This window comes from Carassius auratus, chromosome 4 (genome assembly GCF_003368295.1).
Source record: "Carassius auratus strain Wakin chromosome 4, ASM336829v1, whole genome shotgun sequence".
NCBI lineage: Eukaryota > Metazoa > Chordata > Actinopteri > Cypriniformes > Cyprinidae > Carassius > Carassius auratus.
Window position 1 is genome coordinate 16,674,649 of NC_039246.1, and position 18,883 is coordinate 16,693,531.

At 38.5% G+C, this 18,883-nt stretch overlaps 1 protein-coding gene across 1 annotated transcript in view; it reads left to right on the forward strand.

The window, feature by feature from the left end:
* Positions 1 to 8,556: 8,556 nt before the first annotated feature.
* LOC113056736 (collagen alpha-1(VII) chain) overlaps positions 8,557 to 18,883 on the forward strand; it is a 59,077-nt gene continuing 48,750 nt past the window's right edge. Inside the window, exons 1-2 of the mRNA XM_026223566.1 lie at positions 8,557 to 8,717; positions 13,653 to 13,876. Of these exons, the coding sequence (XP_026079351.1) occupies positions 13,801 to 13,876 (76 nt within the window). The 5' untranslated portion in view covers positions 8,557 to 8,717; positions 13,653 to 13,800. The remainder of the gene's footprint in view (positions 8,718 to 13,652; positions 13,877 to 18,883) is intronic.

Genomic DNA, 18,883 nt, shown 5'->3' on the forward strand with positions numbered 1-18,883 from the left:
ATAAAGAAGTAGAATAGACTATAGCCCAGATTAGGAATGCAGCACTCTGAGTTGGATGTTATAAGCATTTTCTTGGGGTATAACGTGAGTTTAGTTCTCTTGTTGGTTTGCTGACACTTAAATCATCACTGTATCAACCAATGCACTATTAATGTTCTGGATATTGACTACATTGCCTGCACAAACAGATCTGGTTTCATACTGTAACCTAAGGCTTTGTTTACAGGACAGCAATGTAGTCAAATACGGTTTTTCCCTTAAAAAGTTTCACGTACAGTATACACGACAACGTTTACAAAATGATTTGCGTTTATACATATCTTCTATACATATGTATGCCAGGCCAGTGGTTGGCGCTGTCACCTTGTTAGTAAATGGTTCCTGTGGCCGTGTGTACAGTATATGATGCATCTCTACTGTTGGTTGTAATATTGGTGAAGTAAATCCACACTTTGCTGAAGTAGCATTTGTTTACATACCTAACACGTACTACGCTTACACATGATGTTACCGTTTACAAAGATTCCGTTTACACGGAAATGATTACAGTGGTGTTTTCAAAACTTGCACTTTGAAACCCATTTTCAAAAATATGCGTTTTCAATCCCCAAAACGCCTGTAAACGAACAAGCAAGACACATAAAAAGTTTCCCATTTTTGACTGAAATTTTTGTAGTGTAAACGGCCCCTATGATCAATCCTGGCTAAATCTACCTAACTGAACATTATCCAGACTTAGTCACACCAGGCCATAATGAGTTTCCTTTTAGCCATCTTCTAAGCATTCCTCGGGTCTCTGTTTGTGTCTGAGCACCTCATACACTCGTCTCCCAGCGGCTGGTTATGACATCAGTGACTCCTTCTGTTAAACCAATTTCTGCTCTCTTTCATCTGCGACTCTGCATTATGACTTGTTAAGGTCCATCCTCTCTCTCACCCCTTGTCCATTGTTTTCCTCATTACTCCTCCTCTTCCTCCCGAGATTCATCCTTAGATACTTTTCAGAAGCTGAAGAGGCGTAGGATTTCCGGGTTGAGGGGTGTGTTGGCGGTGTGGATCTGGCCAAGTGTGCATCTCTAAACCATATGGAGATTCGACCTACCGCTGTGAAACAGACGCCAACTCTTACCTACAATTATGGTCGCTTTATTAAAGAAAACTTAAACATTTAGAATTGATGTTTAAAAATTGCTAGTAATCATCTATCTATCTACTTATCTGTCTATCCATCTATCTGTCTGTCTATCTATCTGTCTATCTGACACACACACACACACAATATTGTATTTTTCTGATGCACTTTAAATATGTATGTTAATGTAATATAATATATATACATACACGTGCATGCAACATATATATATATATATATATGTTGCATGCACGTGTATGCCATTTTAAACATTGCATTAACCTACATATTTTATGTGCTTTGGAAATGAAAAAAAAATGAAAATGAAAAATTATGCAACTATAATTTCCTCTATTAAAGGGTTAGTTCATCCAAAAATGAAAATTAAGCCATTAATTACTCACCCTGAAGTCGTACTAGGTGTATATGACTTTCTTTTTTTTCAGACGAATTCAGTTGAAGTTATTTCAAAAATTGTCTTTGATCTTTCAAGCTGTTTGATGCCACTCAGCGTGTGTTGCACTCCATTGGTCCATGAGAAGTTTAATAAAAAGCTCATCCATTAAAAAAAGTGTCTCACAAGGCTCCAGGGGGTAAACAAAGGCCTTCTGTAGTGATTTGATGCATTTTTGTAAGAAACATATCCATATTCAAAAACGTAATAGTCACTTTAATTGAAGCAGTTCTGGTGCAATGACATATGATGTCAGCTTTGTGCATGCATGCACTGCTGCGGAAACGTAGTGGAGAGATCAAAACAAAACAACGATTACTAATTAGACGTACAAAACGAGGATTTGTAAAGAAGAATGGTTGGAGGATTTTGGTATAAGCCAATAGGAAACTGCTCCTGTTAACAAATGTTGGTTTTCGCAAGACTCACCAGCGCATGCGCAACGCTGACCTCATACGTCATTCACTTGTTTTACAACAGTGAGCATGATTAAAGTGATTATTACGTTTATTTACGTTATGGATATTTTTCGTACAAAAATGCATCGATTCACTTTGTTCACCCCCTGGAGCCATGTAAGACACTTTTTTTCTATGGATGTGCTTTCTATTAAACTTCTCATGGACCGATGGAGTGCAACACCCACTGAGTGGCATCAAACAGCTTGAAAGATCAGAGACCATTTTTAAATTAACTCTGAATGGATTCGTATGAAAGAAGAAAGCCATATACACCTAGGATGAATTCAAGGTGAGTAATTTGTGGCCTAGTTTTCATTTTCGGGTGCACTAACCCTTTAAATTTATGAATTAATATGTATAACATTGTTGGAAAACAATGGAATATGGTTCAAAACTTTACTGATTTTACTGGTTCAATGGCTAGCAAAACAAAGAGTTTAAATATATATATATATATATTGGTGGTGAAGTAGATTATGCATCTATGATTGTATATTTGCTTATGTATGTAGGGAGAAAAGACTGGATTTGGCTGTGGCTGGGGGGGAATCTAGGGCTTGTCCTAGCTTGTGGTTTTCTACTCATTGCCTGAGTGTATTTGAGAGTTGGGCTGCATTCCTGTTACAATACATTTGTGCATGGTTTTGATATTCAGTAAAGCATAAATCAAACCTGAGTTCAAAGACTGGCCTCATTAGGCATCTGACTGTCTGAGAGTCTGTAGCTTGCAGACTGGAACGTGTGTATGTGTGGATATGTGATTATAGACAGAAAGCTATTTACCATATCGGACTCTTCCACTTCCTAAGTCTATCAGTGTGTATTTGGCCTGATTTCTCAAATTCATCAGACTCTCTTTGCCTTATGGAAAGGATGGGCTTCTGGATCAGGTCCAAAAGAGGCTCCCTAACCTGCCTGGACCATGTGCAAACACTAGAGACTCTTGGTTTCAAATGTTCTTTTATGTTGCTACTGATGGCTATAGTATTTTTTTGGTGAATATACTGTAAAACATTCAGTCTTAACTGCACGGAATGCATGATTACATATTAATGATGCCACTGATGAAACACCCCAGCAAAGTCTGAAAGTGCCCAAATATGGCCCTTGACATGTTCATAGTTATAGATAGATCTAAATAATTAGAAAATTTAACATTCTGCTTTTATTCTGATGATGCTATAAATATAAAATATTTTTTTCTATTTAACACACGAAAAAAATTTTTTTCCTAAAAATCCAATTTAGGAAACAACATTTTGTATTTTGAATATGACATAAATTTTTTTCCACAGTAAAATACATGCATACAGCTGCCATTTTATTATAGCAAGAGTGTCTTCATTAATTTATTTTCCTAATTAAATAATTTTATTTACCATATATGTGAATCGATTTCCATTTCTTTATACATTCAAATGACATCTGAGCATTACATCAAAGCCAGAAAATGATGTTCTCTCTGGTCTGCTAATGAGGTGCCTGATCTAAATTGCAGTGCAGGAATACAATCTCAGGCATCATTAGTCTACTAAGGATGAAGAGCAGTATCCTAGGTCTGATGGACAGATGAGTAAACCTACAAAAAGATCAATCCATGCACCAATAACTGGTTTTAGTTCAAATGCATAATTCGTTTCACTTGATTTTGATGGTCCCTATAATAATTCTGTTGATTATAAGTGTTACCAAAAACAACTGGCCCCTGAGAATATAATTCTAGTTTAAAGGAATAGTTCACTCAAAGGAATTTACTTACCCTGAGGCCATCTAAGATGTAGATGAGTTAATTTCTTTATTGGAATAGATTTGGAGAAACGTAGCATTACATCACTTGCTCACCAGTGGATCCTCTGCAGTAGATGGGTGCCGTCAGAATGAGAGTTCAACCAGCTGATAAAAATATGATACTAATCCAGTTATGATGATGGAGTTGTTTATTACAAACACATATTTTTAATTGATGGACCAGACTTCTTACTTGTGGATTATTGTGGTGTTGTAATTAGCTGTTTGGACTCTTATTCTGACGGCACCCATTCACTGCAGAGGATCCATAGGTGAGCAAGTGAAATAATGCAATTTATCCAAATTTGCTCCTCATCTACATCTTGGATGACCTGAGGGTGAGTGCATTTTTAGCTAATTTAAATTCTTGAGTAAACTGCAGAATTCCTTTAGGACCTCTGTTAGTTTAAAGTGTATGCATGTCATTTTGAGGCATGTGAGTGTTTGTGATTGTTTGTGTGTGTGTGTGTGTGTGTGTATCCTCATACTTTAGGCCTTTTGTTGTAGAATGAGATAGGCACTGTGCCACACACCTGCCATCAGGGAATACTTTTTTTACTTTTCTTTTTTTGATTGCCGTGGGCAACATGTCCTTGATTTCCTGGATAGATACAATCTGCCAGCCGTTGTGCCAGAGACCACAGACATGCATACACACAACTCTAATGTTATATTAATATTCAAACGCCATATTACTGCTCCGCAGCTCTCCTTCTTTCATCCTTCTGCAGACACACTTCCATAACTTTAAATGAGGCACTTGTGTTTATGTTACATCAATCAATACTTTTTCCCCCCAAAAGCAAAACTAAGGCAGGGACATTATTTAAACATGGACTTTGAACTCATTCCACGTCAAAAACACAATTAAAGTGCAGTCGGAAAGGCACTGCAGGGCAGAATAATGAACTGTTGTGGCCAACGGAGCACAGAAAATGAACTTATAATTAAGATTTCAGCATTACATTAAATCTATACATCATCCAATTGGATTTGATTTCTCCCAGGAGCATGTGAAGCAATAGCTCTTTATTATTCATAACTGCTGAAAACATGAAAACAGTCTTTTGTGGTGATGTGATGCATTTGAGGCCTAAGTATGAAATGGTGTTGACGAGAGTGGTATACAGACACAAAAGGTGACAGCCAGTGAAGAGGTGCTGCCTGTAAAAACAAGCTAACGTACCAACGGAGCAATTACCTCTCATGTCAATGATGTTTTTACAACATGTCAGAAGCTCAGCCCAGCCCTGTGAATTCCTAATATATGACCGACAGGAGAGATTTCTTTGGATTTCTTTGTTTCTCTCGCACTGATCCCTGTGTACATTGCTGCTTTTACCCAAGCCCTAAAGCTTGAATTTAATCAAAACACACTTCAGCTGCAGTATGAACCACTTTGGGGATTGGTAGGCATTATAAAAAACAGCAATTAGCTGCTAGTTTATGAAGGCAAGCCTGTTTAATATTTCCCAGGCTGATTAGCCATTATCAGCTTTGTTCAACACATATTCCTCAATGCTTATAATTACTTGATGATGCAATAACTGCACCATTATCGCACAGTAATTTTTCCTAGCTGTGATATATATTTTTTTTCCACTCAGGTTTCAAACTCATCTCTAACGTTGCTAAAATTGTTCCTTAAATTATTACGTTTTAAATCAGTTTCAAATGTTCTTTAGTTGGGCATTTCTCATAGCAATCTTAAAAAATATATATTGTTATTATATAGTCCCTTATTTCTCCATAGCACTGTTTGCATTATGGGAGTTATTCAGTCAGGCGTAATGTACAGTCATTATTGTAAAATGAACCTCGACAGAGTGGTCAGGGTCGAGATATAATGTATGTGTGTCTTTATCATTCAGAAGGGGTTTATTTTTTTTTATAATGACCAGATTAACTGTACATTATTTGATTTATTAGATTAGATTAGACAACTTTATTGTCATTGCACATGTGGGTAAACGAAATGCAGCACAGGGGAAGAAGAAATACAGCATAACATTAGGGAGGGGAGGAAAATAAAACAACACCCAGACTATGCTCCTTTGGGAGTACAGTGTGAGAACAGGAAAAACACCTCAGCAACAAAAGCACATAATCAATACACAAACACAAACATAAACATCCATTGTTTGGATATTTGCGAAGTAAAACCGATCTTTCAGCATCTGTTGTTCCAGTCTACACTAGATGTGTCTTTACTGTCATTTTTAATCACTTCAATTTATCCTTGCTGAAAAAAAGTATTAATTTCTTTAAAAAAAACAAACAAACAAAAAAAAAAACACTTAATTTGTAACTGACTTTTGAATGGTAGCACAGAAGGTTTCAAGTACAAGTGTTTTCCAAATCTTTACGGTTGTTATGTACGTATAGTGGTCTGAAAAGCTGCCTGGCGTTATGAACAAGCTCCGAAAGCCAGTTTACACAAATCTAATCTACAATTTCTTTTTTTCTTTCAGTCTGGCCATCCCTCTTTTTTCATTGGATCTCCACCTCTTCATCCCTCCAGACACTCACAGTCATGAGGATTTATGGCTCTCCTGGTGCTCTATAGATAGAGCTGACCCAGTGTCCAGAGAGGTCCTGAGACATGAAAGCCTGACCTTACTGTGCCCAGCAGGCCTCTGCACACCTGTGGGCTGGCCAGGAGGACACTGAGAATCAAATTCTCCAACCTTTCCATCCCGTCTGTCTCTCCTTCTACTCTCATAATGGCTTCTTCCTCAGTAATTCAGTAACATTTACCTTTGTGGCGTCTCCCTATGTCTACCTGAGGGACTTTCAGTTACACAGTGTGTCACACTATTTTTCAAAACTCTGAGGTGTTGTTTTGCGCTCTAGTTAAAGCCCCAAATCATTCACACCAAGAATGATCCGCACCAATATACAATAATGTTTTGTTTATTATAAGCATGGGCTGCAGTTATACTGTCTGGTGCTTTAAACATTCATTTTGATGAAGGATGGCATTAGTTGGAAAATGGAAAGTGCATTCCTGCGATATTGTTCCTCTGTGTTGATATCATTATACTTATGGACTTCAACATTCTCATAAAATTTGAATGATTATAAAAACTTAATATTTATTGTTATCAGTGTAGTTATTGTTCTTGGTGTGAATGGGCTTTAAATCCATAAACTTCTCTATTACTTCATCCTTGGCACTATCATTAGTATAAATGATTTATATAAATATTGTGTGTGTGTGTGTGTGTGTGTGTGTATAGATATATATATATATATATATATATATATATATATATATATATATATATATATATATATTATGTATTATAGATAATTTTATTAATTATATGCACATTCAGTTATAATTTTTTTCTCTATTTTTTGTTTAATAAAATTCACATCTTCAAATTTAAAAACATCTGTAACTGTCATTTACAGTATGTTCTATGCAGCTGTATAAAATCATTTGTTTGTAAGCAACACTCTTTACAGGCCCTTTTTCTCCTTTTTTTTTCCTCCAGGCCCCATGCATGACCTTTGACCTCGGGGTCAGAACAGGTTTTCAGCTTGTCAGGTCTATGAGTTGGGCTTGCTGAATTATAGTGTCATGTGTGCCAGCTGGCAAGAACCAATAAACTCCATCCCTGCATTCCTGCAGAAGACCATTAAAAACCTTTCATAATATATCAGTTACTGTGTTTTACATTGCTGCTCCGGTGCAGTTCCTCCAGGAAGGCATGTGACCAGCTCAGAGGTCTGGCAGTTTTATTTGTGAGATCTTAAAACCCTGGTGCTAAATGTTCTCTGTGGAATAAGTCCACCTTTTTGACCCCAACTTCTGCTGCAGCTTTTCAAAAGTTCTCACGTACTTCAGCAATCATTTCAAGAGACTTTTCAAAGTGTCTAATTTTGTCTTCAGGTATTTCAGATGCAAACAAAATTGCTTTTGATTTGACTTCAACAAGGTTTGAGGATTGTCTGTACCTTGTTCAGTAATTTTTGGGAATTGCAGTGGTGGAAATAATTATTTGCTGTATGATTTTCATGTCATGCTGCCACTCAGGTGACCTTTGTTCCAGAAATAAATGCAAGCAATTGTGCAAGATCTCAAATCAAATTAATATTAAAGTCAAACTCTAAAGTACTAAAAGTCAATTATCATGCATATTCTTTATATAATCATTTTCAACAAATTCAGAAAAAAGCCCTAAAGGAACATGATGGGTGAAAAATGTTCTTTTACAAAACCTTTGGGTTCCCCCACTAAACTTGTGTTTGCTCGCAGAGCTTTTGCAATAGAAATAACATAATGTGGGTGGGGGAAAAAAACAATATTTTAGTGATTTTGTGAGAGAATGCAAAGTATATTGGTTGAACACTATTGTTTTGCAAATTTTTGCAATGTTTATCAATAGTTTGAAAATTAAGTGTCCTCTTAGTTGCTGCATAATTTTCCTTAAAAATTGTATATGAAATTAATATACATTTTTATATATAGAATATATAGTATAATTATAGTGTGCAAATAGAGAGACATGTAATGCCTTCTCAGTTGCTGCTCTCTCTCTCTTTCTTCTTACTTTTCCTCTGTTTCACTCTCTCTCTCTCTCTCTCTCTCTCTCTCAATCCATCTTCTTGCTGTAACTGTGAGCCAACCTGTTGTAGCTCTTCCACACCCCCTTAAACTTTCTCCTTCAGAGGTATTTGCTTCATTCATTCACTCACTCTCTCTTTTCTCTCACACTCCTCATCCTGGGACATTGCACTACAGCGTGTGGAGTCCCATAACCTGTTCTTGGATTGGATTATTACCTGACGGATCTTCAACAGACTGGGTCTGTTTCAAGCGGGCAGCAGTTTTGCATTTGAGAGGAGGACCATGGTGCAGGGTCCAGTTGGAAAGGTGAGTGAAGGTTTCTAGACAGACTTTTCAGCCCAATGCCTCACAGTGCAGAAAGCAGTTTATCTATCAAGCTCTCTGCCAAGTTTCTCTTGTTCGTTTTCTTCTTTTGGTGCACTCTGGATTTGGGCCGTTTTCTCAGAGTGGTTCTCAACTAGTTTTACTTCATGATCCAGACATTCTTGAATGTCAGGTGGCGATTTAACACAGTACCAAACCTAGAATCAGTTTTTAATGTTTTCTTTTACCTTGTGTAGTTTTTTTTTTTTTTTCATGAGATTTCAGGATGAAGCAATGCCAGACAACCTGTCCAGGCAACATATGAATTGATTCTAAAATATTGTAGAGTTTGTAGAGAACGCATTACTTTTGATGTCAACAACCAAGTAGGAAATGTTTTCTATGTCTATTTATGTTGCAATGCTAATTATATTAGCATTGTAGTATTGTTGTTTCCCTACTAACCGCGAACCAATCAGAACAGACCATTTTGGGGTCATGACCCTTCAATTGAGAACCACTACTGCAAGTGCTCTTTTAATGTTCATTTTCTCAACAATCTACTGATCAAAGCTAGCATGATTTGACCCAAATTCATTTATTTGTTTAATGCATTGTTTGATTAGGTAATTGTAGACTCCATCCATCGTATGCTGTTCCACTCCATTTACCGCTCCATCCGACAGCTTCAATAGCCCCGCTAATGCAACTAAAAAGCCTTGAACAAAATGGTAGAGTGTGTCGGTGATGTCTCCAGCCTGATAGCTTTTTCTTCCACGCACAGGCTTTTACACGCCCCTCGAAGTCGAGCAGCACTCCAGCTTTAGTCGTAATGTCTTAGATGAACCGCATAAAGTCACTTCATTACTGCACGCTGGCGGCCTGCCTCTTCCTGCAGCTGATAAGCCTCTGCAAACAACATCCTTTCCAGCTTTTATAGTGAGCAAGTGAATATTGGGAGTATGCATTTGGATATTTGTACTAAAATAGATGTTTTGTGAGGACGTTCCTCCCACTATCTTAAAATCTTTCTTCGCTGAAGCGACATTTAAAGAATTGTGGCTTATCTCATGAACGGCTGCTTTTGAACTTTATGTTCGTTTTTGACTTAGTGCATTCACTATTATCACATTCATGGACTAAACAATTGCCATCTCTGTGTGTGTACTAGTGTGTTTTTGGACGCTTTAAAGAATTATTTTTTGTGTGTGTGTGTGATTTAGAGCTGCAGGCATAATCTTCTGCGAAGTGGCTGTGTTCAGAAATGACTAACAAACAGCAGGGTTTGTGGAGAGAGCAAAAGGGGGCTTGGGTCGGCTCCTGTACTTACATAATCCTTCTAAGTACACAACACTCACCTCTCCGGTCGGCCTGCGCTTATGAGATTACATTATTTGCTGCATGACTTTGCTGTATGCAAGTTGCTGTGCAGCAGGCATCAGAAAAATATCCCTTGAGTCATGCTGGTAGCACCTTCCTTTCTGTGCGTTGATGCGAATTATCGCTTGTTAAATCAGGTTCATTCATAAATCGCACAATCAGACGGAGGCCTCAAAAGTGCAGCAATTCAAAAAGTCTTATCTGCCCCGTCCAGAGTACCGGAGTCCATGAAAAGTCAGGTAAACTGACTGCAGTACAGAAGTGCTTGAGGTTACATGCTCAAACAGGACTGAGTTTGAATGGTATGTGTCGAGCTCATGGCCCTGAAATTTCTTGATGAAAAATCTGGCTGTGTTCCACTGCATCTGATAGGAAAACATACCTTCTTCCCTGATTTTGTATGCTGAGGGTGTCTGACCTGCATGGACGTGTCCGTGATCATAATAAAAAGTTTTAGCACTATGTAAAAATGCTTTATGGACTCCCATGTGCACCCAAGAGAAGTTTGTTAAAGTCATCGAACCCTTGCAGCTGCATTAATTTTGTGGACTGTCAGACTTGTCCCTGCACATTATAAGTGGCAGTTGTGCAGTAAAGCATTGCATTAGCATGGCTGTGGCTTCTGCACAGCTTGACAGTGCTGGCTGTTGGCTGAGCAGAGACTCTGTAGTTGTAATATCCCCCACAGATGTAACCTGACAAAGCCGCAGCGGCTCTGTGCAAGATCATTGACTCCGTATGGTGTGTAGTTAGTTAGCGCAGTATTCGGAATGACAGCGTTTATTTGGCTAGGAAGCTGTTCACCTGTCTGACACCCCTGGATTTTGCTTCAAGAGCTTTCACAGTTTGAAATTAGTTTTGATTTTTAAAGGATGAAGAGATTTAGCCATAATTAACGCTTTGGAGATTTAGTTTTCAGTTATGTATTCTGTTGGTCCAGGATTCCCAGCTCCTCATCTACAGATGTATCATCACGTTGTGAGATATATCCTGTCACAATAACTAGAAATAAAGTATTTGTGACATATAAAGTGACATTATTAGATATTAAATCACAATTATTGCATATAAAGTGACATTGTGAGTTATTAAATCAGAAATATGACACATAAAGTCACATTGTGAGTTATTAAATAACAATTATGGCATATAAAGTGACAAAGTGTGAGATATTGAGTCAGAAATATGACAAGTCACAGTTATTCAATATAACTCAATATAAGTCATATTGTGAGATATTAAATAATAAATTATTAAATAAAAGGACAATGTGAGATATTAATTCACAGTTATGATCTATAGTCACATTGTAAGATATTAAATCAGAATTATGGCATGTTAAGTCATATTGTGTGATATTAATCGCAAGAAAAAAAGTCGCAACAGTGATAGTGACAATCTCAAGAAATAAAGATATTATTGTGACATAAAGTCACAATCACAAGAAATATTCACAATTATGACAGCACTGTGAGATATAAAGTCACACTGTGAATTATGATATAGTCACATTCTGAGATATTAATCACAAGAAATAATGTTTCAATTGTGATATTCACAATCAAAAGAAAATTATAACACAGTCACATTGTAAGCTTTTGTAGGATTGTATGATAAAGCCACAATTTCATATAGTTATCTGTGAAAAATCATTTTGGAAAATAGTTCTGAGATATAAAGTCACACTGACAAGGTGCTTTTGTGTGACTACTTCCAAAGTATGACGGACTTGGCAATTTCTTGATACATTGGTAAAGACCTAATTTTCCTTTCAGATAAGATAATTTTAGACAAAAGGATTTTTGGACAAGTTACATCAAAGAATTGGTGTCCTTGAGGGGAAACTCATCCATCTTTTTAAAACTTCTAGAACCTTCTGTCCTGAAAGCTGTTCTGTTCTGGAATTCTTGACTCAGAATGACTGTACTTGAATGACAGGATCAGTATTCTCACCTTACGCTGTGGATCACACACAGACATGAATGTCAATGAGTAGTCTAAGCCTGTTAAGTTGAACTACACACTTGGTGTCTTTCACAAAGGTCAGGTTTGTTGTGATACTCTGACCTCAATGTCAACTACGCTGTGTGATGTAACCTGCTGAAAGTGCCGAGTCACTGTCATTGTATTGTTAAACATTTTGTGTTCTCACCACAAATTTTGTGGTCTCACCACAAAATGTGCAGCAGGCATCTATGTGAAGAGGCATCTATAAATATATCAAATTTCACCGGTTTTATTAATGCTGTTACTTAGATGCTTAAGGTGGTTTCCAATCATAGTCCACAGTTTTCAGAAACAACCCATAGGTGGTCTTATCATATGGAATCAGATAAGTGATCACTGGTTTCCTCTTAAATTTACATTAAATTTAATTATCCAAAGCGACCTACAGTGCATTCAGGCTATACATTTTTATATCAATTTTTATATCAATATTTATCATGTGTTCCCGGGGAATCGAAACCCCAACCTTGTGCTTCATATCGCAATGCTCTACCAATTGAGCTAAAGTAACATTTGACCAAACAAAATAAAATTTGTCATTATTTACTTGTTTCAAACTTGTTTGACTTATTTTGTTCCATAGAACACAAAAAGAGATGTTTAGCAGAATGTTTAGGCTGCACTTTTCCATACATTGAAAGTGTAGTTTTTTAAAATAGTTTTAATGGTCTCACCAAGACTGTATTTAAGTGTTTTTAATACAATGAAAATAGTCATATTGTGAAATATTATTACAATTTAAAAGTCTGTTTTATTATATTTTTTAAATATTCCTGATAGCAAAGCTGAATTTTCAACAGCCATTACTCCAGTCTTCAGTCTCTCATGTTCCTTCTAGAACTCATTGTTTATTTGATATAGAGATGTTTTGTAACATTGTAAATGCATTTACTGTCACTTTCGATCAATTAAATGTACCCTTGCTTGGAAAAAAGTATTCGAAATCTTACCAACCACAAACATTTGAATGCTAGCATAAGTAAGCCTGTAATTCAGTTTATATGTGCATATTCAAATATGTTTTAATTAGTTTTTGGGACCTTGCCAACCTGAGGTTTCTATCCACATTCATGACGTTGAAAAGAAGCAGTCTGTTAAGCATCTCTTTATGTGTTCCACAAAAGAAAGAAAACCATCCAGTTCTGGAACAACAAGGTGTAAAAGATGATACAATTATCATTTTAAGCTTAACTATTCCTTATTATTGTACAGAAGATCCCTCTGTTGAATTTAAATATGTGACACACTGAGAGGAATAAACCTCTTGGTAGAACTTCAACGTACAGTACAGAACTTTATTAACCTTAAACAATTACCTTTTGTTTGAATAATACCTGTCTCTATCTAAGTGCTATTCATTTCTTAACCGGCGCTCAGCAGGCCTGCACAGCCATATCTGACAGGATAAATGTGCCGGATTACACAGGCGATTTTCAGTCGAGATTCAGTGATTACACTGACTCTGCTAACAGAATAGATCAAAACGATTATTCTGAATGTGTGTATATGCATATGTATGACGATACTGATCTCTCTTCCTCTGTTTTACAGATAAAAGGGAGAGAGCGTAGCAGCTAAATAAAGTGGAGAACAAGCCCGTCTTAAGACATCAGTCCAAAGAAGAGGATCTGCCGGCAGAGAGATAAGAGGGGGAGGACAGGGAACGAAAGAGAGAGTTGGAGGACGAGAGAGAGAGAGAATGGGATATTGCGGCATGTGGATCTTCCTCTTGTCCCTGTCTCTCTTCTATCAAAGCGCCACTGCAGAGGCTGAAGGTAGACTGCTGACTCACACTTTATCTACATGTGATAGGGCCTCTTCAGTCCCCAGTCAACTGCCAATATACCGCCCTTCAATCAATCACACTCTGAAAAGGTTGCAGGCAGGGTCCAAAATGAACACTTGCCAAGCACTAAATGCGGGTAAAAGTTGGTGAGCAACTAAAATTTAGTTAAACTCAGTAGACTTAATGATATACTGTACAACCTTTTGTTTTAGGATTCGAGTTGCAGGTGAAAAATAAGGAAACCTTCCAAGAAGAATAAATTATATATGTTGTAAATTCTTTTATTTTTCTATAGTTCTTGCTTCGACTAGCATTTAAACAATTTTTACTCCAGAATTTCATACAAATTGTTTTTAAAATGATATGTAGCTAAGTTAATATGCTAGATCCTAGTTGATAAGTTGGACCAGACAAATACAGTACATATGCTAAAGTTAGACAACAGAAACACCTTAGATTATTTTATTTTATTACAGTAGTTGAATAATGAATCACATATTAGCTTATCTATTCAATTGAATTATATTATTTTTACATTTTATTTTATTGGTTGAATAAATCATCAGTTACTTCCATATCAGTGCTCATATGAGTACATTTTCATTTAATTTTATTTTATGTTACTTTTACTGATGTCATACTGTAATATTTTCATCCTGTAACCCCCCCCCCTTTACTCTATATTTAGTTATGTATTTGTAATTGCATATTTTAATATAATGTTTTTATTAAAATAATAATTATTAGAATAATCAATTACTTCAATGCCAGTGCTTTTTGTCTATTCAAATTGTATTTTTTATTTATTACTTGAATAATTAATCAATTACTTCAATGTTTTACTTCAAGCATTTTATCTCTTACATTTTTAATAAGATTAATTATTAATCATTAATCAGATTAATCAGATAAATAGATTTTTCCCTATTGACGTTCTTCTTTTCCTATTTTTAATTTTATTACTTTATTTTATGAATTGAATAATTAATGAGTAACTTCCATGTCAGTGCTTACCTTTTTAAATCGTTTTATTAAATTTTACGTTTACTGCCGTCAATCTGAACTATTTTTCTCCTGGAAAAGGCCCCCAGAAATGTTTTTGATGAATCTCCACACCCTTACTAATGTCTTATGTTGCATGAAGTTTAGCAATAGGGAAGTCCGTCTTCAATCATGTCCATGTGTGTCTGTCTGCACACCTGAAGAGACTGTACAGGTGGAGTTGAAGTGGACACAGAGTTCTTTCCACATGTGTCCTGCTGAGTCAGCAGGTTCTGTCTGCGGCCCATCTGCACACCTCCTGCTGCTTGATACCTTTGGTTTGAGCCTTTTAGATAAATCACTGCACCCCTCTCTGATTTCCATCACCACAGATCCGTCTGCAAAGAAATCAGTGTCTGCGTGTTTATGTTTCACCTTGAACTGTGTGTGTGAGGGAGAGAGAGAGACAGAGTGGGAGAGAGCGAGAATGTGAAACATATTGAATTCACGCAGGATGGTTTTAGAGTAGTCTGTCAGGACCAATTACGGACTGAGGCTCTAATGCCCTGAAACACTGTGATTTTCCACACCTCTTCAAAATTGCTGTTTGCAGTGACAGACACTTGACTATGAAATGGAAAGAATGTACTTACCAAGGTCCCGTCCTTGTACTCTTTCAGTATCACATATGCCTTATGTCGAAATCCTGTTAAATCTACTTTAAAAGCACGAGTCATCTAACCCTGCTAATCAACTCTTATAACTGTAAATACACATGCAGTCACTTTTCATTGCTGTCAAGGCCTTGTTGTCATGGTAATGGCCTGCCAGATGGTTTAAAATTAAGTAAATGTTTGCTTTATAACCTTATTTCTTGACTGACTTTATGAGTCAGCACTGAACCGAGCTTTTTTAAGTTGTACCATGTTAAACCACATCATCTTCACAGGCTGAGGATTTTAATCTAGCGGCAGATGACTTTAGTGTAATCCTCTACGCACATAACTGCACGGTCTGTGATGAAGAGTCTGTCCTGACGTGCCAGTGCTGCATTGTTGCAAAATAGTGATACTAAATAATTCCCTTAGACTGAGTTTCAATATAAACACTAAGAAAATACACTGCTCAAAAAAAAAAAAGTAAAGGAATATTTCGTTACAGTATAACACCAATACTGTTCGAAATCGCTTATTCAGCTACAGGTGCCATCTTCTGGTGCTACGTGGGAACCCCTCATAGTGCATTATGGGTATTCTCTTGCAGTTGAGTGCACATTTGTGCACACTCGTTATTGCGGTGCATTATGGGATTGAACATTTGCACTTGATAACATCCACTATGGTTTTGTACACCACTACAAATGGCTGTGCCCTCAAATATCGCCAGATTTAAAGGGGTTATGGACTGTGAAATCTGAGAACAGTACAAAATTAAAAAAAAGGCAGTTCATGACCACTTTAAGGGTTTAGGGGAAGATTCCGGACACAGCCAAAGTAATTTAAACGTTCCAGTTAGGAAGCATAAGTGATTGTGAATCAGTTTCACCTACTTTGGTGCTTTGGTTCACCAACAGGTGTGCTGGAGAGGCGACGGCAAGACAACCCCCCAAAATGTGAATGGTTTTGCAAGTGCTGGTCACAGAAAATTGCTCTCTCCTTATCCTTCCTGACGGTTTTGTCCCTAGTTTCGTGTTATGTTAGGGAGGTTCTTACTGCTTGTAGCTTAAGGCTGTGCCTGCAACCCAATTAGGTTGCACAGGTAGTCCAGCTTCTCCAGGATGACACTTTCATAAATGCTGATTCAAGAAGATTTATGTGTCTTCCAGCACATACTCAAGAGCATGGATGAGATACTGAGAGATGGTCTGTAGCACAAGAAGAGCTGCACAGGGCTGTAAAAGAGCAAAGTCCCAACAGTAGGACCAGCATCTGCTCATTTGTTTGAGGAGGAACAGGAGGAGCACCAGAGTGTAGTGCAACAGCACTCAAAAATTGACCTCCAGCAGGCTGCAATATTCCATTTGTTGTTACTAACAACATCAAGTACATCAAACATTACATTGTGTCAAGATTTCCCAAACAAGGGTTTGTGAGGGAACTGCAGGGAGTTTGTTTGTTTAACAAAACAGGAGAATTAGGGAATATCAGTTAATTATGAATAATTTATTGCTTTTGTGTGAATAAAATGTGACCATGCAATCAATAAAAAGCAACTGTAGTCTGATTTCCAAGTATTTTGAAATGTAATCAAATCTAATTACAAGCATTTAATGTTTGGAATCTGATTACGTAATCCAGATGACATGTAACTATTTACTACCCAGCGCACTGCCACGAGCTCTCTGATGCCCTGATCTGGGTCTGGGAGAAGATCTCCAAGGAAAACCATCCACCATCTCATCAGGATCATGAATAACCAATGATTTTCAGTGTGATTTTGAATCCAGCCCTTAGTGGGTTGATAAATTTGGTTTCCATTGACCATCCTGTCATTTTGTAACATGTATATATAGATGGTTAAAGGGCATTCTGAATGCAGTGTTCACCCCTGAATTAAGATGCTCGGACTGAGAGAACAGCTGCCAAATACAGATCTTTCCATTCCGTCTGTCCTCATCTCTCTGCCACTGGTTGAATGCCTCTAGACCCTCAGCATTGCCTGCAGAGAGTATCCTCACTGGACTGTTAAAGTTTGCTTTTGATGAACTTCCCTATTGCATGAAAGCAGTTTTCTCACTTAGAATGCTGTATATGAGCGATAAATCACTAAAGCCCATAGTGTTTGTTCCCTTCTGATATAGGTGACACAGATTTTCCCAACTCTGTGCCGCAGCTTTTCCTGAAATGAGACTGAACTTTTTATGTAGTTCCTGCCAGAGGATCAATAACATTGTGCTGTTTAACGCTGTAACGAACGTTAAAACTCCATACTCATCGGGAAGAAGGAGGCGGGAACCGGCGCACAATCAAAACATTTTAATTATTCAAAATAAACACAAACCAGCGCACCAGCCCCTCACGGCCGACTGGTGCGCATAAATAAAAAGCCAAAACATAAAATAATGTCCCAGGCCTGGTCCTCTCTCGTCCTTCACGGTCGTCACTCCAGTTTTATATCCTTCCATCTCCTACGTGGGACTCAAGACCGGCGGTGGGGCGCAGGTGTAGCTCATCTCCAATCACTACACCTGGCCTCACTCCTCGTTCCCACGCCTCTCAGCCCCGCCCCACTCGCCACATACCCCCATCGCCCCTCGCAGGCCGGGGGGTACCCTCGAGACTGCGCTCTACTCCCCCCCCCCCCCCTTCCCTCCGGGGGGGACCGCTCACGGGGACCTGCAGGAACCTGGGGGTAGGACAGACGAGGCGAGAGAAAAGGAGATGGAAGGAGGAGCGACAGAGACGAGAGAGGGGAGAGAGGAAAAAAAAAAAAAAAAAATCCGGTTCCCAGACGCACTGCTGCTCGGCCCTCCACCAGCTGGGTGATCTCCTCCGCGGTGCCTGGCGGTGGCACTGGACGGCCCTCGGCGGACGGCGCGACACTCCTCCGCCGCCCGATGGACGGCGACGGCTCCTCCGATTTTGGGCAGCGGCAGGAGTCCCCCGTTCCCTGCCCCTCCGGATTCCGTCACGGAGGCGGCAGGCTCCGGCCCCCTGGCGAACGGCGCCGACTCCTCCGCTCCCTCACGGACGGCAGCCGCCCCTCCTTGTCGTGGGCGGTCGGCAGCGAGCTCGCCCGTCCCCGGCAACTCGCTCCAGCCCACCGCCTCGAGCGTCCCTGGCGGCACCTACCTCGCCTGCTCGAGGGCACCGCGGATTCACCACAGCGGCGAGGGATCTTCAGCAGCGCGTCCCTCCTTCTCCCGGGGTTCGGCACCACTGTAACGAATTAAAACTCCATACTCATCGGGAAGAAGGAGGCGGGAACCGGCGCACAATCAAAACATTTTAATTATTCAAAATAAACACAAACCAGCGCACCAGCCCCTCACGGCCGACTGGTGCGCATAAATAAA